The sequence below is a fragment of the Calidris pugnax genome, unplaced genomic scaffold (genome assembly GCF_001431845.1).
Source record: "Calidris pugnax isolate Ruff unplaced genomic scaffold, ASM143184v1 scaffold38, whole genome shotgun sequence".
Taxonomy (NCBI): domain Eukaryota; kingdom Metazoa; phylum Chordata; class Aves; order Charadriiformes; family Scolopacidae; genus Calidris; species Calidris pugnax.
The window spans coordinates 20,492,213-20,517,288 of record NW_015090995.1 but is presented as its reverse complement, the minus strand read 5'-3'; the positions used below and the strand labels follow the sequence as shown (position 1 = coordinate 20,517,288).

The following is a 25,076-nucleotide window of genomic DNA, read 5'->3' as shown; positions in this document are numbered from 1 at the left end:
CCCCTGCTCTGCCAGATCTGTCCAGACAGTGGCTAAGGGCCCAAATATATGATGTGCTCAATGATAAATGTGAATTGGACAAATTTGTATATCTGTTGTATTCTCAGCAGAAGCAGATTAGGTTTCTGCGCTGCTAAATCGCTGTCTTGGCTTCAGCTAGTTCTGTTTTCTTCTTCCTTTTTTTTTTTTGAGCAACAACCCCCCAAAGAACAGCTTCTCCCTGGAAGCTTGGCTGGGATGGCCACGTTGTGCAATGAAGACCATCTTCCAGCTGTAAACAACATCATTTATTTAGTTAGACAGGCTTTGGCGCAACGTTACAAGGGGTCAAAAGCTGGTTGTCACCCCGAGAGCAGCAGAGATGGCACCTTGTCCTGGGACCCCCGGAGAAAGGTGGAAACATGCACTGCTCACCCCATCCAGCTCTCATATTTGGGGCCATGACGAAGGTTTTGGTGGGTGAATCTTTGTTTTCTCTATTCCTGGTGCAGCTGGGACGGCTCCTTCAAAGATGTCACTTTGGAGCTGCTGGGATCTCCATTGCTTCTCTAACCTCCTGCTGCAGCAAAGCTGTGAATATCACACTCCAGGGCTTTCCCTGCACATCCCTGTGGAGAAGATGGGTTTCTGCTGGTCCCTGTGCCCTATGAGTGAGCTTCTCCATGTCTGCTTGGAATAGTCTTGTCTCTAGCTGAAGTTTTGTAGCTCAGGCTTAAGAAGGTGGATCCTCATGCGCTGGTGTCCTTTTTATTCTACACAGCCTTTATTTCTGGTTGTAGTCCCAGCAGTGGTGCCATATTCTAGCCCTTATTTAAGCCCCGTGCTCTCTCTAATTCCCCTTGATTTCATAGTGGAAACTTTCAGAGACCAAAAGCACACAGCTCTTAGAGCTTATTGTTGCCAGATGTTGCTTAACTGGACTGAAACATAGTGGTGGAACAGGACCACACAGCTGCAGAGTGTCCCCTTGCTTCAGAGCCTGTAGGCCCGAGGAAGCCCCTAAATACCAAAAAGATCAGGTTTTTTACAGCTTTTTACAGCAGCTGCCCTTGGGGGTGCCATCGCTCAACACGTGGAGAGCTAAACCTTTGAGGGGGCTACGTGTTGATCCAAGACAATGATCACTTCTTTCTTTACAAGAAGTGCTCAGCGTTGCCTGTTCTGCTTCAGCTGCCTGAAGCTGAAGCTTCAGGCATCAGCTGAAGCTGATGATCACCATCATCATCATCGCTGCTGTCAGCAGCAGCTGGCACTGGATGCTGCAGAGACAAGGTAAAGATGTGATGTCCCTGCCCATGGCAGGGGGATTGGAAGTGGTTGAGCTTTAAGGTCCAACTCTAACCATTCTATGATGCTATGGTCCTTGAGAAGAACCACCACATGATTTTTCCCTCTGGCTACTTTTTTAACAAATGCTTTCCCACTACGGTCCATGCAATGATGAGCATTCAGCTCCTGGGCTGTCTTTTCCAGGCTCAGCTCTCTGTGCTCCACATGCAGGGATCTTGGATGTCCTGCTCCATCTGCTAGGAGGGTTCTCAGGAGCCCATCATGTGTTTTGGCTGAGGTAGCTCATCCTTCCGGCTTTAATGGAAAGGCTGAGCCACAGCAGGTCCTCTGTTAAAACGTATTCCACCCATTGCATGACCGTGATTGTGTTTTGTCTTTTCTTCAGTCACTGATTTATTGGACATTTGGGATTTATAGCCCAGCACACCCACTTCAGAAATTGTTTATAGCTGATGTCAAGAGCCTTGCCTAATACTGTAGAATTTAAGGAGCTGTATTCTCTTTACAGGATCAAGGTCTGATACAAGCAGCCCAAAAGTCTACTTTGGTATAGTCTTGCAGGTCTAATGAGTTAAAGGAGCAAGGTTTGCGTTCTTTAAACTTTCTGGTGGGCAAAGGTGAGGGTGAGCAGATTCACTCAATAGCTTTGTTGATTAAAAGGTGGATTAAATAAATGGGAATACCCAAGTATCAGGAATAGTCTGACTTCCCCAAAGCTTTATCTAGCTGGTGAGCTCTTTTTTCATGTGTATCTCAGCATTTTTGGTACATAAGGGAAATTTCTGACAAAACCACTTTCAAAGTGGGAAATGATGCTTGCAGTGAGTATAGTTCAAAATAGCCAAGGAAGGAAGATTTTTGTCTTTAAAGAATCTCTGCAAAGAGACCCCCTGGGTACTCTGTAGCTATATAAAACTGGCCACGGAGCCCTCACTCTTCTGAAAAAAATCACTTTGAGACCCTAGAAAGAAATGTGAAGCGTGCTCCTTTAAAAACTGGGTTATATACACATATATTTTATAAAGCAGAAGTTGGACTGGAGGGAGCTCTCTCCTGCAAGCTGTGGGTGTCAGTGTCTGGACTCCTGCTGCTCAGCACAGCAACGGGGCTGGGAGAAGAGACCAGGAGAATCACAGAATCACAGAATCTTCTGGGTTGGAAGGGACCTTAAAGATCATCTTGTCCAACCGTCAACCTAACTGACAAAAATAGACACCCACACAACAAACAAGGAGCATCATCACTAAACCAGACCTCCCAGCACTACATCAACCCGGCTTTTGAACACCTCCAGGGATGGGGCCTCAACCCCCTCCCTGGGCAGCCCATTCCAATGCCTGAGAACCCTTTCAGTGACAAAATTTTTCCTAATATCCAGCCTGAACCTCCCCTGGCGCAACTTGAGGCCATTTCCTCTTGTCCTGTCGCCTGTGACTTAAGAAAAGAGACCGACCCCCACCTCTCTACACCCTCCTTTCAGGGAGTTGTAGAGAGCAATAAGGTCTCCCCTCAGCCTCCTCTTCTCCAGGCTGAATAACCCCAGCTCCCTCAGCCTCTCCTCATAAGACTTATTCTCCAGACCCCTCACCAGCTTTGTCGCCCTTCTCTGGACCCGCTCCAGCACCTCAATGTCTTTTTTATGGTAGGGGGCCCAAAACTGGACACAGCACTCGAGGTGGGGCCTCACCAGTGCCCAGTACAGGGGGACAATCACCTCTCGGGCCCTACTCGCCACGCTGTTCCTGACACAGGCCAGGATGCTGTTGGCTTTCTTGGCCACTTGGGCACACTGCTGGCTCCTGTTCAGCCCACAGGCCACCAACACCCCCAGGTCCTTTTCTGCCCGGCAGCTCCAGCCACTCTGCCCCAAGGCTGAGAAGATTACCCATGATGAGAAATTGCTCTTTATGAAAGCTGTGCTACGGGTTCCCCTTGCACTGCGGCTGAGCAGGTCTCTGCCGCTGAGATGCTCTGCCCATAGCAGGGGTTTGGGTTCTGTGCCTGTTGCGGGTGAGCCCTGGTGGCTGGTGGTTTCTCCTTGCCCCAGGCCATGACTGGAAGCCTTGTGGCCCTGGGGAAGGGAGCTCTGGCCAAGCCTGGGTGCCTCCAGCAACGCTGGGTGTGCTGTGAGAGAGGGGCAGCAATGGCAGGGTCTGTCTGTGCTCCCTGCCTCCCACAGCAACGGGTGCAGCGTGGCTTCAAAGTCACCAACGGGCTTGTTTTCTTTACTACTTTTAGTAACTTGTAAAACACTCACAGCCAATTATTTGAACAAACAATGTCATGGGGGATAATCTCAGTCTTGGCAGCGCAACCAGCTGGACACAAACATCTCAGAAAGGAAATGCTTTGGGAAAGTTCTCTGCGTGCTGGAGGTGGAGAGGGTGTCCCTCTTCCCTCCACCACGCTCTAGACACTGAACTGCTTCAAAAACTGGCTTCTTCCAGCAGATGAATGGGATCAGATCTCTGATACCATACTCTGAGTGGTCCTGGCTGGGTGGTCCTTGTGTTTGTCTCCATGCTGCTGCGGGGCAGAAAATCAGGGCTTTCCCCAGGCCCATGAAATCGTGGCTCCAGGAGGAAAACTGAAACACTGACCAAAGTCTTCCCTTTGAAAATGCCAGCAGTTCTCCCTCCCGGCCAAAACACCGGCTTTGCAGACACCTGCTGTCAGAGCTGATGATGCCTTGGAGGTAGCAGGAACCCCGGGTGCTGGTGCCAGCAGGACTCACTGCCTCGGGCATCACTGATCACTGCTCACGGCTGCCCTATGGCCCCAAAAGGGATGAGAGAAAGCAGCATTCTCTGCAGGAGTGCTCTGGGGCTGGGGAAAGGTGAGGTAGATCAGAGAATCCCATGGGGTTGGAAGGGACCTCTGGAGATCACCCAGTCCAACCCCCTGCCAGAGCAGGGCCACCCAGAGCAGGTCCCACAGGAACGTGTCCAGGTGGGGTTTGAATGTCTCCAGAGAAGGAGACTCCACCATCCCCCTGGGCAGCCTCTGCCAGGGCTCTGCCACCCTCACAGGAAAGAAATTCCTCCTCATGTTTAGGTGCAACTTCTTATATTCAAGTTTGTGCCCGTTTCCTCTTGTCCTGTCCCTGGGCACCACTGAAAAAGACTGGCCCCATCCTCCTGACACCCACCCTGTAAGTATTTATAAGCATTGATCGGATCCCCCCTCAGCCTTCTCTTCTCCAGACTAAACAGACCCAAGTCCCTCAGCCTCTCCTCGTAAGGGAGCTGCTCCAGGCCCCTCCTCATCTTTGTAGCCTCTGCTGTCCCCTCTCCAGCAGTTCCCTGTCCTTCTGGAACTGGGGAGCCCAGAACTGGTCCCAGTGGTCCAGATGGGGCCTCCCCAGGGCAGAGCAGAGGGGCAGGATGACCTCTCTCGACTTGATACTCCAACAGATACAGATACTCCAATCTTACCCAGTGCTCCAGATGGGGCCTCCCCAGGGCAGAGCAGAGGGGGAGGATGACCTCTTTCGACTTGATACTCCCATAGATACAGATACTCCAATCTTCCTTGCAAGACTGAGTAATTAATCCCTAAAGAATCCCTTAAATAAACAAACGTGGGAAGGAGGAACTCACATAGGAGGGTATGGAGTGCTGGGGGGTGGCTGTGGGCGGGATGCTGTCAGTGAGGGGGGGCACAAGGGCTGTTGTCCATCTGGCAGGATGGGAATTGATGCTCCCCCAGTGCCCAGCTCCTTCTCCAGCCCTGGACCAGGGACTCGGGGCACCCTGCTGTCACCCAGCACCCAAGGGTGCCGAGCCGTTCTCACCCGTGTCGGCTTGTGCAAGCCCGCGGAGCATGTTTAAGGGAGAGGTTTTTTTTCCCTTCTTGCTCTCTCCAAAAGAAACAAACCCAGCCCATAAATGCAGCCTGTGTCTGGATCCCACATTGCTCTGAGGATCTGGCAGGCTGGCAAGCCTCTGGTTCAACCTCCAGAGCTGGCTCTGACAGGCTGCTGGCACGGTCGGGTGTGCTGCCTGGTCGGAATATTCCATCCCTGGCAGCAGCACTTCCCTGCAAAAAGGGAGACTTAGGACTTGGAGTGTGTGAATCCTTTTTTTTTTATTTTTGGATTTGCACAATTGATCAGAAGTTGCTACTTGAATTGTGTGTGGGTGGTTTTTTTGGGTTTGGATTTTTTTTTCTGGTTTGGTTTGGTTGTGTTTGTTTTTTTAAACACTTCTAGTGACCTCTTTAGGTGCCCGGGCCTGAGGACGGAGAGGTAAAGCTGAGTGCTGTGTGTGAACATGCAGCAAAATGTCTCACTTCTCTTGAACTGTGATTTATTTTTTTTTCTTGGTATAAAAGACATGCATAAAATCCTTCCCCAAATACCTGCCCCAGGCACCACTAACTCCTCGCTACTTAACATCAAACAGGTCTTCTGGAGGTGAAAACTCCCAGCTTTTGTAATTTTGCTTTTGAAAAGCCCCAGGACTCTGCCCTTGCACTGAGCTGTGTGCTGGACTCCGATGCCACAGACCCAGATTTACCAGCCAGGCTGTGGACCTGGACAAAAATGTCCTGGGAGCTCAGGGGACATGAGCTACCTGGCACAAGGTTGGCTTGTGCAGGGACAGCTTGGGTGGCCTTATCGGCTGTACCTTCTATTTCCCAGCCATTTGTGTGCAGGCAATGCACAGAGGGGGAGGAAGGAAGAAATAGCAGGGGAGATACAAGAGGGAAGGGTTTTGCACATCAACTAAATGGAGCTTTGGAGGAAGAATCTGGGATCAGATAAGGGATGGGATGCATTAAGCACTGGCAGGGGGAGGAATGGGAGCAGGATGTCCAGCTTTGGAGCCCTCAACACAGGAAGGACATGGACCTGTTGGAACGGGTCCAGCGGAGGGACAGGAAGATGCTCAGAGGGATGGAGCCCCTCTGCTGTGAGGACAGGCTGAGAGAGCTGGGGTTGTTCAGCCTGGAGAAGAGAAGGCTCCGGGGAGACCTTAGAGCAGCTTCCAATATCTGAAGGGGCTCCAGGAGAGCTGGGGAGGGACTCTTTGTCAGGGAGTGCAGTGACAGGACAAGGGGGAATGGTTTTAAATTGGAAGAGGGGAGATTCTTTGCTGAGAGGGTGGTGAGAGTCTGGCCCAGGTTGCCCAGAGAAGCTGTGGCTGCCCCATCCCTGGAGGGGTTCAAGGCCAGGCTGGATGGGGCTTGGAGCAACCTGGTGTGGTGGGAGGTGTCCCTGCCCAGGGCAGGGGGTTGGGACTTGATGATCTTTAAGGTCCCTTCCAACTCTAACCATTCTGTGCTTCTATGATTCTAAAGGGCAGCCCGAGGTGTGACCCCCACTGCACCAGGCCCATCTCTTGTCTATGGAGAGGTATAAACCCAGCACAAAGCTTCAAACCATTCTGGAGGTAGAACAGAATAGGCACAGTCTATGTCTGTGAAGATCAAGGGTGCATCTGGAAAGGAAAACCATGTATTTAAACCTAAACAATTTGTGGTTTTCATCTTTGCAAAATAAACCTTCTCATTCATGCATCTGACTTCCCACACAGACAGTTAAAAAGTGTGCTGGATGTCTGATGAAGGACAGAGCAAGATCTTTTGTGTGCAAAGCAACGAGCAGTGAGAATTCCTGGCTGAGGGTGTCCTGTCACATACTGTTAGGGAAAAATGGAATGAATATGGGTCAGAGTGGGTGCTGAGACCTCAGGTCCTTCCTCTGAGTCTGTCAGACCCGGGAGACATATACTGGGGGGGTGGTGGGGGTGGCAAAAGGGGTATTTCTTCTCCTTTGCAGCTTCTCCTTTGTGGCCTCTGCACTTACACATCCCATGTGCTCCTACTGCTTGGTAGATGTTGGGTTTGGAGAGAGGACAGAATTCTTGCAGCTTGTCTTTAGAGGGTGCATCATCTGTTTAACGCCTCTTGAACAAAACAACAGGTCTCCTGGTCGTGATTGTGCAAAGCTTCATCTTATAGGTTTTTGGTAAAGCCTTGACTTTTTCAGCCCCAATCTAATCTGGATGTTACTGTTACCTTTACAAATTTTCTTTGATTTTTGTTGAGTAATGCAAATTTCGTTGGTTCCAGGGTGTCTCCCCTCCTTCTCTGCCTTTTCCCTGACAACCTTAAATCACGGTGGGGAAGAATGAGTAGGAAAAGGAAGAGGAAGGGTTGCCCCAAAATCAAACTAAATATTTATATCAGGCTTGCAGCCTGACACTCCTGACCACTGACCACTTTGTCATCGTGTCTGGGAAGCAGTAAATCAGCTCCAGTGGGATAAGTAGAAATGCTGCGTGGGATTTCCCTCCTATAAATAACCCGCTCTCCTTTTGCACAGAAAATACCAAGAACTGGATTGTACGAGGCAGATAAAAAGCCAAAAGCTGGCAAGGACTCCTCTCCCTGCCTTGAGAAGCAGTGCTCTCCTCAGGGGATGGGGATGGATTTGCTGATGAGCTTTTCCAGCATTCTCTGTGTCTCTTTCTGGGTTCCCAGACAGAAAGGTGAGTTTGCTTTCCACAGCCTGCTCAGCCCTTAGTTCCTCTGAAGGTGGTGGTAAAAAGGCTGTTTTATCTCTTTTCTGGGTTACCTCAGTGTGAGCAGAGCTGGTCACAGAGCCTGTGCTGCCGTTGTCTCTGGTGTGCTGCATGGTCCCCGAGCAAGGGAAGCACCGGGGTTCCCCCAGTTGGCCCAGCACGATACCCATCACTGTGAAGCTATGCCAGTGGCCAAGGAACGGGATAAGCTTGGGTCCAGCCCCAGCAGGTGATGGACAGACAGCCAGCAGCACCTGGCTGGGACAGAGGGACGTGTCGCTGGCAGGGACTTCTGTGGTTGCTCTCCATCTGGCACATGCAGACATGCCTGGGGAGCACCACAACCTGTCCCCAGTAGAATCATAGAATTGTCCAGGTTGGAAGGGACCTTTCAGACCATTGAGTCCAACCATCAACCCAACATTGACAAACCCACAATTAACCCATGTCCCTCAGCACCACGTCTGCCTGGCTTTTAAATACCTCCAAGGAAGGCGACTCCACCGCTGCCCTGGGCAGCCTCTTCCAATGTTTGACAACCCTTTCAGTGAATAATTTTTTCCCAGTCTCCATCCTAAACCTCCCCTGTTGCAACCTGAGGTAGTTTCCTCTTGTCCCATGGCCTGTTCCTTGGGAGAAGAGACCGACCCCCCCTGGCTACACCCTCCTTTCAGGGAGTTGGAGAGAGCGAGAAGGTCTCCCCTCAGCCTCCTTTTCTCCAGGCTGAACACCCCCAAGCTCCCTCACAAGACCTTTAGATGGGCTGCTGCTGCAGAGGAGATCTCATTTAGGGTATTGAGGTGAAATGTTTAAGGTTTATGGGTGCTTACTTTGCCCTAGGAACCCTCTTGGGGCTCCTTCCAGGCTGAGGAGGCTGGGGCCAGGCGGAGGAAGCAGCAGATGTGAAAACCCCATTTTGGAGTCTCTGCTTGGACTCAGGCGGTGGCTTTCCTGTCCCGCTGGCTGGGGGGGGACAGGATCAGCCCCCCGACACAGGCAGTGCAGGCTGGAGGGACTGCTCTCGTGTTCCTCCACTTTCTGTCCCTATGTGTTCACCTTGTGGCTGGCTCTGCCAGGACTGACAGCCCATTCCACTCCCAAACATTTTGGCCAGTGCTGGGACCCCACAGAGCCCCTGGGAGCCCCCTCCGAGGCACAGGAATCCCTGCTGGGGGCACACGTGTGTTGTGCTTACAGCCGGAGGCAAAGGGGGTTTGCTCTCTCTTTCTCTCTTTCTCTCTCTTTCCTTCTTTCCTTCTTTCTTTCTTTCTTTCTTTCTTTCTTTCTTTCTTTCTTTCTTTCTTTCTTTCTTTCTTTCTTTCTTTCTTTCTTTCTTTCTTTCTTTCTTTCTTTCTTTCTTTCTTTCTTTCTTTCTTTCTTTCTTTCTTTCTTTCTTTCTTTCTTTCTTTCTTTCTTTCTTTCTTTCTTTCTTTCTTTCTTTCTTTCTTTCTTTCTTTCTTTCTTTCTTTCTTTCTTTCTTTCTTTCTTTCTTTCTTTCTTTCTTTCTTTCTTTCTTTCTTTCTTTCTTTCTTTCTTTCTTTCTTTCTTTCTTTCTTTCTTTCTTTCTTTCTTTCTTTCTTTCCTTCTTTCTTTCTTTCCTTTTTCCTTTTACTTCACTGAATGTGGGATAAGATTTGGGGTTTTTCACTGCACAGATCTTTCCCATTAGATTTCAGTTAGTGAGCTCTGCATTTCTGACAGATGCATGTTATTACTCCATAAATAAATTATTAAATTACTTCTCTCTCCCTTCCTTCCTTCCTTCCTTCCTTCCTTCCTTCCTTCCTTCCTTCTTTCCTTCTTTCTCTCTCTCTCTCTTTCTCTCTCTCTCTCTTTCTCTCTCTCTTTCTCTTTCTCTTTCTCTTTCTCTTTCTCTTTCTCTTTCTCTTTCTCTTTCTCTCTCTCTCTCTTTCTCTTTCTCTCTCTCTCTCTTTCCTTCATTCTGTCTTTTTGTCTTTCTCTCTTTCTGTCTTTGCTATCTCGTTCTTCTCTCCCGCTGTACTGCATGTGCTCACGTGGCTTTGGGAAGGGGGCGGGGGGGGTCTCAGACTGTTGTGCTTCCAAGAGGAAAAGGAGCTGGCAGGCGTTCGGATTTCAGTTCCCGAGTTATGTAGGTTAAAGTCTCCCAGTGGGAAAAGGGAAGATGTGAGAGAGCAGATTGCTGGTGGCGATACTCGCTAGAAGGACAGCTGAAAAAAAGGAGCACATAACTCCAGAGCTGCATCCAGAGGACTCTGAGGTTCGAGAGGTAAGTTTTCTATCTATCTGCTGGTAGAACTTATTTTCCGTGGATTAGGTTCAACTTGTGATAAAATGCCTCTCTATCTCTTAAGTAAGAGGAGGAATGACTCGTTTAGAAGCAAATTCTAAGGCACCGGATGTTCATGTGCAGAGAGGGGAGCGTGTTTGACAATGAAACCTTGTTTTCAGTGATGTTGCTAAAATTAATTAGGGTGTGAGCAATTAGGATTAAGTCAGATATGGAACACTGTCACTAGTTCTGAGATTTCCGTTTCTGTAGGTTAAAGCGAGGGGTGAAATGAGGCTCCAGTCCTCTCCAGAGTCTTTGTCCTCCCCAAACAAAAAACTCTCCTCTGGTTTAAGAGGATTAATTGATCAAACCTGTTTGATGACAGAACGTGGGCTTGTGGTCTGGTATTTGGGACTTCAAATACTGGCACTCTGCAGGGATGTGCATTAATATTCTCCTATTGAACCTTCATTGATGAGACAGTCAAATTAAAATTAGATTTCTGTCCCTATATTTAAAGTAGCATATTGCATATTTTGCATTGAGAGCAAATTATAAGCTAGGGTACACTAAACTGTTAATATCAAAAAATGCATTTGAAATGAATAGCTGTCTTCTGGTAAATGAGAGATCACTACCCAGCTCTGTTGTCTTGATAAAAATTTCTGTGTTTTTAGGGCCCCTTGAGAACTCTTTAATGTCAGACTGGTTCTATAAGGACTTAATTAGAAAGGAATTTTCTTTCTATTATGTAAAATAAAATATTTGGGTATGATACCTTCTTCCTTGGCTATAAAGTCCTGAAGTTTGAAAAATGCCCTGCTTAGAGTGCAGACACAAGCTGTTGAATTGGAACAAAGACAGAACTTGCAATTAACTCTCCGATTTTAGCTGTTTTGTAGCTATGTTTTCCTCTACTGAAACCCAACTCTGATCTTTCTAAATGTACAACAAGTACTGCTGTTAAATCCAGTGCCTGCAAGGACTGAGTACTTGACTCTCTATTGCTTGGATCTACACTGGAAATATTTCTTTTCTGGCTAAAAGCCATCATGAGGGCAGGAGGTGCAGATTCGCTTTGAGAAGGACTCTGACAGTAAATGACCCTTCAGTGTGTTTGTATCCAGTCTTGTGAATTAAGAAGAAAAAAAAAAAAGTCAAATCAAAGCTTGTTTCCTAATAGCCTTGTGAAAAAGCTGCCATCCTGCCTGTGAAGTCCCAGGAGACTCTCAGGTGTGAAGTATCTGATCCCCACTGGCGAGTGCTGCCTCTCTGCATTATTTTAACTGCACAGAGTGACAGAAATAGTATAAGAAAGCTGAGAAAAGGATCATGAGGAGCTTCGATGCTGCCTTTGGTCACAAAAGTTGCTGAAGTATCTCCAGCTCCTGAGTCAATAATCTTTCTGCTCTGCTGACCACAGAAAGCACCATCTGCAATCACAGATAAAACCCAGCTGCTCGCTTCCCTGCCACGCTAATTAAAAAGTGCTGTGACCTCCCTAGAGCTAATTGTGTCCTGTCAGTGGGATGGGGGAAAGGAGTCCAGCAGGGTTGGCTGATATTTCAGCACTCAGCTTACAGACAGAACTTTAAATGGTTTTTATTTTGTTGTGGCTGTGTGACTCCAGAGCTCAGAGCCCTCAATATAAGAAGGACATGGACCTGATGGAGAGGGTCCAGAGGAGGGCCACAAGGATGATCAGGGGGATGGAGCACCTCTGCTACGAGGACAGGCTGAGGGAGCTGGGGTTGTTCAGCCTGGAGAAGAGGAGGCTCCGGGGAAACCTTAGGGCAGCCTTCCAGTACCTGAAGGGAGCCTACAGGAAGGCTGGGGAGAACCTGTTTAGAAAGGCCTGCAGTGACAGGATGAGGGGCAATGGCTTCAAGCTGGAGGGGAACAGATTTAGATTGGAGATTAGGAGGGGGTTCTTCACTGTGAGGGTGGTGGAGCACTGGAACAGGTTGCCCAGGGAGGTGGTTGAGGCCCCTTCCCTGGAGATATTCAAGGAGAGGCTCGACGAGGCCCCGGGCAACCTGGTCTAGTTGGGGGTGTCCCTGCTGACTGCGGGGGGGTTGGACTAGATGGAGCCTTTGGAGGTCCCTTCCGGCCTGGGTAATTCTATGATTCTATGGCTGCAGAATGCATGTCTAATACACAGTTTCTGGTCTGCAGGTGAGTGATGTGATAGAGAAGTGCTGTTAGTGCATGAATTTCCTGCAGAACCTCCTTTGCCACCACCACCACCGACATGCAGAGCAACCACTCCCTGGTCGTCACCACCAGAGAAACTCTCCAAGTCCTCTTCACAGCAGTGGCAAACTCATCGGCCGGGTTGCGATCGCCCCCTCCCTGCCCACTTACCTCTTCAGATTATCAGTTTTCACTAATTCCGGTGCTCTTCTCTGTGGTTTTTGTTCTGGGGTTGGTCGGCAACAGCGTGGTGGTCGTGGTGCTTTGTCGCTACAGTGGCCCCAAAACAGTGGCCAATGTCTACATTTTCAACCTGGCCGTGGCGGATTTGCTGTGTCTCGCCACCCTTCCCTTCTGGGCTGCCTACTACGCACAGGGGTACAACTGGCTCTTCGGGTCCCTCATGTGCAAGATCTCCAGCTCCATCCTGTGCTTGAACATGTTTGCAAGCATATTTTTCATTACGTGCATGAGCGTGGACCGGTACCACGCTATTGTCCACCCGATTCGCTCTCAGAGGAGAACTCCACGACAAGCTTATCTCACGGCATTGGTTGTGTGGGGCCTTGCCTCTTTGTCCTCCCTCCCAACCTTCTATTTCCGTGACACTTGCTACATCGACAGCTTGGGGGTCAGTGCTTGCATTATGGCCTTTCCTCATGAGAACTATGCAAAATGGTCTGTGGCAACAGCCTTCCTGAAAAACGCGCTCGGCTTCTTCATCCCCTTGACAGTGATCACCACGTGTTACGTCTGGATCAGGAGGCACTTGCTCAAAGCGCAGGAGTTTGGGAAAAACAAGCAGAAGAGGGACAAAGTCCTAAAGCTGGTGGCTGCCGTCGTTGTGGCCTTCTTTATTTCCTGGCTCCCGTTCCACATTTTAACGTTTTTGGATGCCTTGGTTCACATGAACATCATTGACAGCTGTGACGTGACGGGGACGATCGACACGGGGCTGCCCTTCGCCATCTGCATGGCGTTCGCCAACAGCTGCACCAACCCTTTGCTCTACTGCTTCATTGGGAACCAGTTCCAGGAGAAGCTCCATCGCTTGTTCAAGCGGCGGGTTTACCAGTTCAACAGCCATCAGGAGAGCTCTTCTTTGAGGAAAGGGAGCTGCTTCAGAGATGCTGAGACCCCCGTGGGCAGGGAAGGGGGGGCCTGTGTCCTTGCTGTAGGCACTGGGGCATGATGTGGGGTGACATTTGGGCAGCTGGCTGTCCCTGCAGTGGTGACCCTCCTCTCTTCTGTTCCCTTCGGTTTGTGCCCATTCCTTCACCAGCTGTTTAAAGGACAATGTGGTTTTTCCTCACACATGGGGTTTTATTCTTCCTCCTTTTCCACAATGAGGGCTCAAGTTTTACATAGAAGGATCATTCTGGCCAATAAGTATATTGATGGCATTTTAAATATCAGCTTGTGCGTGGCTGAGATCAGGAGAGTGTTTAGTGTAATACAAAAAGACAAAATATACCAAAGGACCATTGCACAATAGCTACAATTGTGTAGGAGCTGAGTATTATACCCACAACTGGTCTTCTGAAAGAGATACTGACTAGGGAATGTGTAAATAAAGCAGTACAGATAATTCTGTACCTATCTGTAAGAAGATATTTTGACCTTTATTTTATTTATATACCTACATGTATTATTTTTTAAAAAAATATATGGCTAGAGATGATGTATTAAAATGCATTAAATACACCTTCTGCTTGCTTAGACCTGGGATCCTGAGACCAGGTGGAGACATGGTTCTGCAAACTGCTGGAGATGGGAGAGGATTCTTGGGGGAAAGTACAAGACAAGGGGTAACGGTTTTAAATTGGAAGAGGAGAAATTTAGATAAGATACCAGAAATAACTTCTTTGCTGTGATGGTGGCGAGAGCCTGGCCCAGGTTGCCCAGAGAAGCTGTGGCTGCCCCATCCCTGGAGGGGTTCAAGGCCAGGCTGGATGGGGCTTGGAGCAACCTGGTCTGGTGGGAGGTGTCCCTGCCCAGGGCAGGGGGGTTGGAACTGGATGATCTTCAAGCTCCCTTCCAACTCTAACCATTCTATGATCTCAGTGTGGGCATTTACTCATTTGTAAATAAAAGAAAGACGGGGGGAAAAGTATTTGGCAAATACTGATTGTATTTTGAGGTCACTTTTGGTGATTATTTGAAATTTTCTTTTGCTGGAGAGATACTGGTCCTTTTGGACTCTTCAGAAAGGCTCATGTTTGATAGCCTCAATCTAAAAGAGGGATCTGTGAGCACCTTGGTCAAGTGCAAGCAGGTTGTCCTCAGGTTGGGTGACCCAGGGTGACCAAAAGATCATTACCTTCAGGGAATTCTCTCTGAGAAGTTACTCTTGAGACTTGCATTTGCTGTTTTAGGTCCATGGGTCAGAAATTACAGCTGCTGGTTGGGAAACTGGCTGGCCTCTCTCGAGTCCCTGTGCTGGTTGGTGCCTGGAAGCCATAGGAACCTGATGCAGGAGCCACCCTTTGCTGTTTGGGTTGGGGTAAGGTTCTCCACTGGTGCCTGTGAAAATGGGATTATGCAAGAAATGTGCCAGTCTCAGGATGATGTGAGGTGAAAAGCTTGTGCAGAACTTGGCAAGACAAGGTCTTGATCACAAATAACCCTTTTCCCTGTCCTGGTCTGGTGTTCTGTGCTGGGGTATGTAGCTGGAGAGGTGCTTGCCCCAGAAGGTGGAAGAACTGCTAACGTGTCTCCCCTGGAATGTTTTTGTTGAAAACCTTCCGAGGAGCTAATAGCATCTGGGGCGCCGGATATTTCTGGAAGGACAAACTGTTAATTGCTTAGCAATGAGCACAACAACCCAGCCCTGCCACAGCAAAACAAATCATCGTACACAGAAAATTACCAGGTGTTCAAAGTCACAGGCCCAGGGGAGTAATAAGAAGAGGTGGTGGTAGGCTTTTTACTTTTGCTGCCATACAGGTCAGTGATGAACACAACTGTGCCTGTAGCTGGCGTGTTGGTAGTCTCAAAACAACCTGAACGGCACCGTCTGACCCCGGTGGTGGCTGTGCCTCAGCTGATCCCATCACACGGACCCCATGTTCCTACACAGCACTTTGGACTTGATCAAAAAGAAGAGTTTTTAACAAGTATCATGCCTGGTGTGCGGATGGGAAAATACTACAGGAATAGGGAATGCAGAGGGAAGAGTGTGACCAGGAGGTCGAGGGAGGTCATTCTCCCCCTCTGCTCTGCACTGGGGAGGCCACAACTGGAATCCTGCCTCCAGTTCTGGGCTCCCCAGTTCAAGAGAGACAGGGAACTGCTGGAGAGAGTCCAGCGTAGGGCAACAACCATGATGGAGGGATTGGAGCATCTCCCTGATGAGGAAAGGCTGGGAGAGCTGGGGCTCTTGAGCCTGGAGAAGAGAAGGCTGAGGGGAGATCTTATCAATGCTGACAAGTGTCTAAAGGGTGGGTTGGAGGAGGATGGAGCCGGACTCTTTTCAGTGGTTCCCAGGGACAGGACGAGGGGCAACGGGCACAAGCTGGACCATGGGAAGTTCCACTGGGATGTGAGGAAGAACTTGTTTGGGGTGAGGGTGGCAGAGCCCTGGCAGAGGCTGCCCAGGGAGGGTGTGGAGTCCCCTTCTCTGGAGATCTTCAAGCCCCACTTGGATGCTCCTGAGTGATGTGCTCTGGGCAGCCCTGCTTTTGCAGGGGGGTTGGACTGGAGGATCTCTAGAAGGTCCCTTCCAACTCTGACAATTCCCTGATTCCGTGAATCTGAAATCCAGCTCCAGTTGCCTTTAGACCTGGAGAAAATGAGGAGAAAGCTGTCCTGAGGAGGGAGCAGCAACGCAGCATCTCCCACTGCTGGGAGGGCAGGGATTCATTGCTGCCCATGGGGCTGGGACAGCCACGCTCAGCAGACAGGGAAACACAAAAATAGTGTAATATGGGAGGCAAAACTGTGAGGGGAGGAAAATTCCTTCTTTCTCAATGCAGTTTGAAAAGAAGTGTACCCTGAAGGTGATACTCTGCAAGAGTGACCAACCAAGTGACCCTGTGAGCTGGGCAGTGTGACATTTCTGTTTGCCAGATCTGCCTTGTACCTCTAATAGGCCATGAATTTGAGTAGTGTGGTTAAACAAACATCCAAAAAACACTGTCTGGAGAGGAACCTGAGATGGAAGAGGGGGAGGTGCTGTATCAAGGGGTTTGCTTTATTTTTAGAGCAAATTGAATAATGTTGAGCTCTATGAATTTCTTCCATCGTGCTCAAGTTTCTCATGGGATTTTTTCAGGGATTTTTAATGGAAATGTGGGGTTTTTCACAGTTTCGGCATCTTGGTTTTATTTTTTTTTTTTCCAGGATTTTCCGCAAAAGAACGCGGACAAAAATTTAAGCAGGTTTTTTTTTTTGTTGCAAATTTAGAAGTTAATTTTTTTCCTTTCAAGAGAATATTTTGCTGAAGCTTGCAAATGATTCTCATAGCTGTGCAGTGCTACGGCCTCTCTCCATCAGACCCCAGGTTCCCCTCCCACCCTGGTTCTTTGCACACCCTGTGTTCCCTTAGGCACCCCTCCAACCTGCCCAGGGTGGGCACCCTACAGCCCTTTGCCAGGTGCCCAAGGCTGGGTCCCCCTTGGGGACAACCTTGCTTGCCCTGATGTAGTGGTTTAGACCAGATTGACCAACCAGAAGGACAGATGGCCCCTCCCTCCCCCCTCTAAGGAAAAGAGAGGAGAGGAAGAGATAAAAGAGATTTATGAGTTTAGAAAAAGCTGAATGGCTTTAAGGAAAATATTAATAAATAATGAAATAATAAATAATAATAAGGAAAAAAGGGAAAAAAAAGTCTACAGTATATACAAAACCATCTCAAGCTCCCAGAATGATGATCACATCACCAGCAGGCACAGGGGAAGGTCCCAGGCTGGACTTGGTGATGGACAGGAGCCAGATTCTGGGTCTGGAGTCAGGGATGCTCGGATCGGGATCAAAGGCAGACGGACAGACAGGGTCCTCCTCGGACATTGGCCATTGAAGGAAGAGAGTTGCCCCTTTGATCCCTCAGCTTTTATACTGAGCGTGATGCAGGTGGGATGGAACACCCTGTTGGTCAGGTTTGGGTCACCTGTCCTGTCCTGTCCTCTCCTCCCCAGGGGGGTGACCCCTCTATGCTTTTCCGCTTCCGACCCTCCAACGGGGCAAATCCCAAATTCACCTGCCCCTGGCTGTTCCAGCAATAAGGAGAAGCAGGGGCCTCTCTGCTCCCCATCCCTTGGTATCATCAGGTCTTGTCACTGGGAGAGTGAACAGTTTCTGAACAATATGCTGTTAATTTCAGAGTTTAGTTCGTTAGAAGAGGCCCAGCTAAAAAAGTAATATTACCGAACAGAAAATTAGTTCTGTTTTACCTCAAACCAGGACAGCTGAGACTCACCCAGTTTCGTCAGGGCCATGGGGAGTGTGTGGGGCTGCTCCGTGTCTTGCCCTGAGCACAGCCAGGGGGATGTAGGAGCAGCCGCTGGATTTTGGCCAGGCTGTGCCCCCCCTGCCCAGCCATGGGGCAGCCAGCATCGGTGGGGAGGGAAGCCCACTGGGGAAGGGGTGGGTTGTGATCCGTCGGGTGGAAATGCCCGTGGTGGGTTTGGAGTCAAAGCCCAGAGGGGTAGCAGGGTTTCTCTGGAGAGGGGAATGTCCCGGAGCACTTCTTTGGAGAGGGGAATGTCAGTGAGTCTTTTATAGAATCGTAGAGTCATCTAGGTTGGAAGGGACCTTCAAGATCATCTAGTCCAACCATTAACCTAACTCTGACAAAAAAAAAACCAACCCAAAAAACAAAGCCCAAAAACAAACAAACAAACAAAAAAACCCAAAAAGAAAAAAAAAAAACCCCATCACTAAACCATGTCCCCCAGCACTACAGCAACCTGTCTTTTGAGCACCTCCAGGGATGGTGCCTCAACCACTTCCCTGGGCAGCCCATTCCAAGGCTTAATAACCCTTTCAGTGAAAAAATTTTTCCTAATATCCATCCTAAACCTCCCCTGGGGCAACTTGAGGCCGTTTCCTCTTGTCCCATTGCCTGTTCCTTGGGAGAAGAGACCGACCCCCCCCGGCTACACCCTCCTTTCAGGGAGCTGGAGAGAGCGAGAAGGTCTCCCCTCAGCCTCCTTTTCTCCAGGCTGAACAGCCTCAGCCACTCCTCAATAAGACTTGTGCTCCAGACCCCTCACCAGCTCTGTTGCCCTTCTCTGGACCCGCTCCAGCCCCTCAAACTTTCCCCAAACAGGGGTGGAAAGGATGATTTCCTACAAAGGTAGGTCAGTTTCTGTCACATTTGCACGGCAAATCCTGTTTGCTGCTTCCTTTTCTAGCTGTAGTCGATTACTCCATGCTTAAATGAATTGCAGACAGAGTCTCAGTCCAAGCTGAGCATCCTGTGTGTGTCCCCGAGCTGACTTGAATACGCAACTTCAATATATGATGCAGAGAAAATCACTGGCATTTAATAGCTTGAGCGAGTGCTGGGCGGTGAGCTAAAGGCTGTGTTTGTGTAAGATATACAATAAGAGACGTTTGGTACAGCGTGTTCTCCCTGAGAAGTCGACCCAGCCTGAGCCTGTGCTGGCACCCACTCAGCACACTTGTCCCGTTCCTCGGGCCAGATTTTGGGCAGGAATATCATCTTGCCACCCTGCAGCCGCCCGCGCAGCTTGGCTGCCCTTCACCACGCATCCCCGCGTCCCCGCTGGCGGGCGAGGAGCTGCCACGGAGCCAGTGGGCTGCTCGGGTTTCCCCAGGAAAATGATGACTTTGGGGATGTTGTATTTGAGGGGTTCCTGGCAGGAACACAGGAAACCTGAAGCGTAAGGCTGGAGGTGGTCTGGCAGCCTTTCCCCCACGCTGGCAGACGTGCTCCTCTCATCGTAAATCTCCTCTGCTTGGAGGAAAACCACTGCTGTTTTTTGGGAAGGGCTTCTGCATCCCTTCTGCAAGGCCCTGGGATGTGCCTTCTTCACGTCTGCCTGCTGCAGGGTCCAGCTGGGTGCAACGGAGAGAGGGGTTTGTTCCTCTGGCCCCCAGGCTCTGCCAGGAAGGGTTGGTGACTCTCCCATGGTTTTGTCTTACCAGATACCTGCCTACAGAAGGAGCCCAGGGTTGTTCTCTTCAACACCACACATCCTCTGGTCTGGGTGCAGTGGTGAGCCCCGTCGCCTTGCTGTTTTGGCAGAGCATCCAGTGAGGTACCCGGCTGAGAGCCAACACTCCCCTTGTTTGCTGAATTTCTTTAGAATCAGAAGGGGGAAAAAAAAACAACAAAACTGGAGTAAAAATTGAGATTTGTTCAGGGAAAACAGCAGGGGTTGTGTGTGGGTGTGTGTTTAAAGGGAAGTAATGCCTTAACCCTGTGGGGGTTGCACAGGTTGCACAGGAACATGTCCAGGTGGGTTTGAATGTCTCCAGAGAAGGAGACTCTACCATGTCTCTGGGCAGCCTCTTCCAGGGCTCTGCCACCCTCACAGCAAAGAAGTTCCTCCTCAAGTTTAGATGGAACTTCTTATATTTAAGTTTGTGCCCATTTCCTCTTGTCCTGTCCCTGGGCACCACTGAAAAAAGGCCGGCCCCATCCTCCTGACACCCACCCTTGAAGTATTTGTAGGCATTGATCAGCCCCCCTCAGCCTTCTCTTCTCCAGACTAAACAGACCCAAGTCCCTCAGCCTCTCCTCATAAGAGAGATGCTCCAGGCCCCTCATCATCTTTGTAGCCTCTGCTGTACCCTCTCCAGCAGTTCCCTGTCCTTCTGGAACTGGGGAGCCCAGAACTGGACCCAGTGCTCCAGATGGGGCCTCCCCAGGTCAGAGCAGAGGGGCAGGATGACCTCTCTGGACCTGCTGGTCACACTCTTCCTGATGCCCCCCAGGATGCCATTGGCCTTCTTGGCCACAAGGGCCCATTGCTGGCTCATGGGCATCCTATTGTCCACCAGGACTCCCAGGTCTTTCTCCTCAGGGCTGCTCTTCAGTGTCAGCCCTTTCATCTGTCAAAGACCATAGATGGTGATTCAGTTTCCAAAACCATCTTTTTCAGCTTTGGTGCCTGTCTGCCACTGGGAGCAATGTGGGGCAAGAACCCAGCAGGCAATTGCACAGGCCTAGCTAAAAAGTTTCTGCATCTTGGTCTTGGAGTGGAGAACCCTGGGACAAGGAGCAAGCCAGCCCCCCTCGTCCCTTCTTTCACCTTTACTTTCCACTTCTTCTTCAGCTGAGACAGAGTCTGAATTTGACACTGTAATGTCCAGATGCAACTCTGTTAATGCCCAAAACATTTTACAGGGACAAAGCAGAGTCATGAGGAAGTGGATGAGAGGACATTAATTTCCCTGGCATGAGGTACGTCTTACTCCCTCTCCCCTGCTGACAACCAGTAGCTCTTCAGCTTAAGTTTGCAAAACTCCACTCCATGCCTATAAGACAAGCAGTTATGGGAAGCCAGGATCCATTGTAAGTTTTGGCTTTAAGAATTGTAAATTTCAATATTTTGTTGTTTTTACAGCAAGTGAGAAAATCCACAATACCCAACCCAACTTCTACAGTGCAAATGCAACTTCTCCACTACAGCTGCCAAGTGAACGTGACAGACAGCTAAAATGAAAGGGAAGGACAAGGCTGTCTCTAGAAATCAAACTCACCTTGTCACAATTATAAGATGACTTTCTAGGAGGAAGGAAAATGGTATAATCTTTAAAAGCATTTAGACAGAGATTTATTGAGTCTACAAGACACAATTACTGCTGAATGATGTGTGGGAGACCTTGCAGAGACTCAATGTGAGGAAATGGAAAGATACAACATTCATATGTTATATCCACAAGGAAGCAGAAGCAACACGTTATTATTGCTGTCTAAACTTTGGTTTAACTGTGTCTCCTGGGTTCCCCAGGGGTGCCCTTGCGGTTGTGCTCTGAAGCCATCTGCCCACACATAGAATCACCTAGGTTGGAAAGCACCTTTCAGATCACCAAGTCCAACCATTAACAAACCCACCACTAAACCGTGTCCCTCGGCACCACGCCTACCCATCTTTTAAATACCTCCCAGGGATGGCGATTCCACCACTTCCTTGGCCAACCTCTTCCAGTGTTTGATGACCACATCATGCAGGTCACGCGTTGCAGACAAAGCACATGCCTGTAAAGGCATTTGCTGTGCTGGAAGCTTGGGGCTGAACCCTGAAATAACTTCCTTGTGCCCTAAACTTGCCCCTTTGTGCTTTGCTGGGAGATTGCATGTGGGCATGTGAGCCCCGAGGCTGGGCTGAGCCACAGCCACCCCTGCTCCAGGGGCACAGCCTGCCTCGGAGACACAGCAGGACATCTGCATTGAGCTGCGGGACGGCATCCAAACACGCAGCTCTTTCGCAACGACAGGAAAGTGAAAATCATAAATACAGCATGTGCTCGGCACACAGCTGTGTCAGGGCAGAGCAGAAAAAGTCTAGAAACTACCGCTGTCCCTGGAGAAAATGAAGCACTTCATCTGCAGTCTTCCAATCTGTTGCCTCCCAAAATCTTTGATGAGATGATGTTGATGTGGCGTGAAACTGTTTAGGGTGTCCCCTTCCAGAGGAACATGGTAGGTTTTCTTTGCAGATGCTGAGCAGCATTAATTGCTATGTATTGTTTGACTTGCCCTGGTAAGAGCTTTAAGGAGCTTTACACATAATGAAATGGCTCTCATGACCTTCATGCTGCAAACACCTTCACTGACTGCAGGAGGCTTCTTCCAAAGTCAGGACAGCGCAGTTTGGCTCTTTATACTCATCCCTACTCTTGTGACCTGCAGGGGTTTAGAGCATCATGAATCCCTTTTAGTCACAAAGTGCTGAATGTCCTTGTTTTGCTCTCTTAACAGTCTTATTTCAGCTAAGTATGGTGTGTGGAGTTTGTTCTTCAAAGTGCTCATGCTTCTTTGGAAGAAGATTCCTCCACGTGCAATTCAGGGCACAGTAAGTATGTTTGACAGAGGTCTGTTTAAGAATGTACTTTCAGACCCAGATAGACTTTGTCATGTAATCAACATGTTTAATAGTAGAAGGATTTGTTTTTCTTTTAAATATGTAGTAACAAACTGCTGCAGTTTGGAACACGTGGGCTTTTACTGGGGAAAAAGATACAACCCAAGGGAGTTGTTTACAAGGACAAGTCTAGGAAAAAAGACTTCCGAGTACGATACTAAATGTGCTATATTTACTGGGGAGAGCCCTGTGGACATCACTGGCTCTCAGCCTGCCATCTGGCAGTCTTTCATCTGATTGTAGTTTGATTTTCATCCCTTGCAAAGAGATCCTTTTCCGATCCATTGGGACACCCAAAAAAGAAATTACCCAGAAGAGTCAGGAATGTTTATTCCTTCACCTCTAAGTCCTGCATGGATCTGAACTACAAGACAACTAGCTGCTTTTCTAGCTACTTTTCTGCTGATATTTGACATTTTGCAGGTCATTCTATCTAGGATGAACTGGAAACACAGCAGGTAATGAAAACAGATAGGAAAGTTCTTAATGTTGGGCTACCCTGTAGCTAATTGAGCTGCAAAAGTACCCAGAGCAGAATTCATGCTGGAGGCAGGAGGAGATTTTATCCATACCCAAGCTGGGTGGGAAATTACGTTGTTGTTGATTGCTGAAACAGGGCTTGGGTTAAGCAAGACTCTTTTTAAGACATACCATTGGGGGAAAAAAAATCTGCTCTTTGAAAAAATGTCAGAGGTTCAGGTGGAACGAACAGGGTGGATTCGGCACGAGGGTCTGATGAAAGCCTCTGAATAATCACTGAGGAACGTTCCCAGGTTTTCCATGGGTGGCAGAGCAGGTGACAGCACTGAGGGCTTGTCCTGGTGCGTGGGGACAGGGAACGGAGCGAGATGCGGTTGGAGACACACGAAGAATCGAGAGGCCGTTTGCGGGGCTCCCTCCTGCTGTGGATCCTGCCATAAATCTTTGCTGTGTTCGTGTCGCCGCCTCTGCCTGTCCTGTAATCTTTGTCATAACATTACTGCAGGTGTGCACGTTAGACCAGCTGAAAATACAGCAGTAAATTCAGTTAACATCCTCCCTGAACAGCTCATAATAAAGTAGTGTAATGCTGGCAGCTAACATCTACTGTGGTTGTTGCCTTTGCTCCCCTTGGGTCTCCAAGCTCTTTATTTAATGAGAACACGTAGATGAAATCTGTCTTCAGCTTCACTGGGTTCTTAAACACTCCCTGTCACTGGTTCAAGAAGAAAAATGCTCCAAAGAAGCAGTGGAGCTGAATCAGAGGTACAGCAGGGCGCAGGGAGAGCTGTGTTCTCCTCCTCCTTCTCCTCATGCAGGGACTGAACGAAGTCCCTGACCACCTTCCAGATGACTCCCAGAGCCCTGCTGTAGATCACCTTGTGCTGGCTCTTCATTTAGTGGCTCTGCAGGCTTCGTTCTCTGCCTGGCATGAAGCATTTACCTGCTCTGTAAACAAATTCATCCCTTTTCTTCTGCTGGAGGAAGCCGCCGCTCAGCCACACCATGGCAAAACAGGCTTTATTTCCTCATATGATCTCACATAACAGCACATACTGCTCTAAGGGCTGAACGTGCTCGCAGGCATTTGTTCAGCACACAGCTTATCCTGCAAAAGCACAGCGGTTTTGCAATGAAGTGATTGTGCTTTCTGTGGTTGGGAAATACCGAAAGGCAAATTAAGAACCCGTGTCCCGAAGCCATTTTTCCAGAGGGCTCTCTTGCTCCAGGTGATGCCTCATTTCCTCGTTAGCCTCTTCAAGAAAGCCAAACGCTCCAATTAAACTATTATGTGCTGGGCTCTATGTTAGATTTTTTACCATCCATAAAAGTCTCTTAAATGCTCCATGATTCATCACGGTTTTCTGCTCTTGCAGCCTGTGTAGCAGCAGGAGGCCACAGGGCTGCAGGAGCCTGGTCCAAGGTGGGGTGAGGCGCTGATGGCTTTTTTGAATCTCACCTGGGAAAAACTAAGCAGAGTAGAGAAGAATAACTATTCCATCTTCACACCCTCTTCCCTTCTGTACACTTGTGCATCTATAAGCTGGTGTGGTTTTTCCCAGGTATGAAGTAGAGAAGAATAACTATTCCATCTTCACACTCTCTTCCCTTTTGTACACTTGTACACTTTGTGTACCTCCTTGGAGGTTGCTGTGTGCATAAAACACTGTTCGAGGCTCAGGCTACAAACCAAGTTATAGATACTCAGCTCTGTATTCCGAGTTACAAAGAACGCCTTCCAGTTAGGAAACAATGAGCTGTTCTGTAATATTAATCTTAAAACCTTACTGAACAAAGTTCTGTAGATTTGCCTAATGATATTTCTATTTTTTTTTTGCTTTTGGTTAAGTTCTTAGGTGATACAGTGACATATCAGACCTTGTCTGAAAGAAGGAAGAGGCCACCTAGTGCCGGCTTATAGGCTGCTGCAGAAACCCGTCTGCTTGGGTGGTAAGAAAACATAATTCCAGTATAATCATCATATTTTGTGGTTTGTTTTTTTTTTAAGAAGAAAAAAAAAAAAGAAAAAAAAAATTAGGCATTGAAAATAAGCTTGCAGTCATCAGTCATTCGTGTTTTAAAAATTCAGCATGTCTATTTTATGGGTGAACCTACTGCTTATCGTAAAAAAACAGTGAGATTTGGCAGTCCTTAAGTTGCTGGAAGTTCAGTGGAGCTCTCAGAAGGCAACCGGTTCCACTGTGGAACTGGTAACTATGGTAACTTTGAGGATGTGTTTGGGAAGAGCCCACAGGACGCTGCCAGAGCAGAGTGGGAGGT

The 25,076-nt window shown here is 48.8% G+C and overlaps 1 protein-coding gene across 1 annotated transcript; it reads left to right on the top strand.

Annotated features, from left to right (window-relative positions):
* The first annotated feature begins 9,903 nt into the window (after nucleotides 1-9,903).
* Nucleotides 9,904-13,839, top strand: AGTR2 (angiotensin II receptor, type 2). The gene is made up of 2 exons (XM_014954983.1): nucleotides 9,904-10,065; nucleotides 12,244-13,839. Exon 2 carries the CDS (start codon nucleotides 12,320-12,322, stop codon nucleotides 13,451-13,453), a length of 1,134 nt encoding a protein of 377 aa, XP_014810469.1. The 5' UTR covers nucleotides 9,904-10,065; nucleotides 12,244-12,319; the 3' UTR covers nucleotides 13,454-13,839.
* Nucleotides 13,840-25,076: the final 11,237 nt, after the last annotated feature.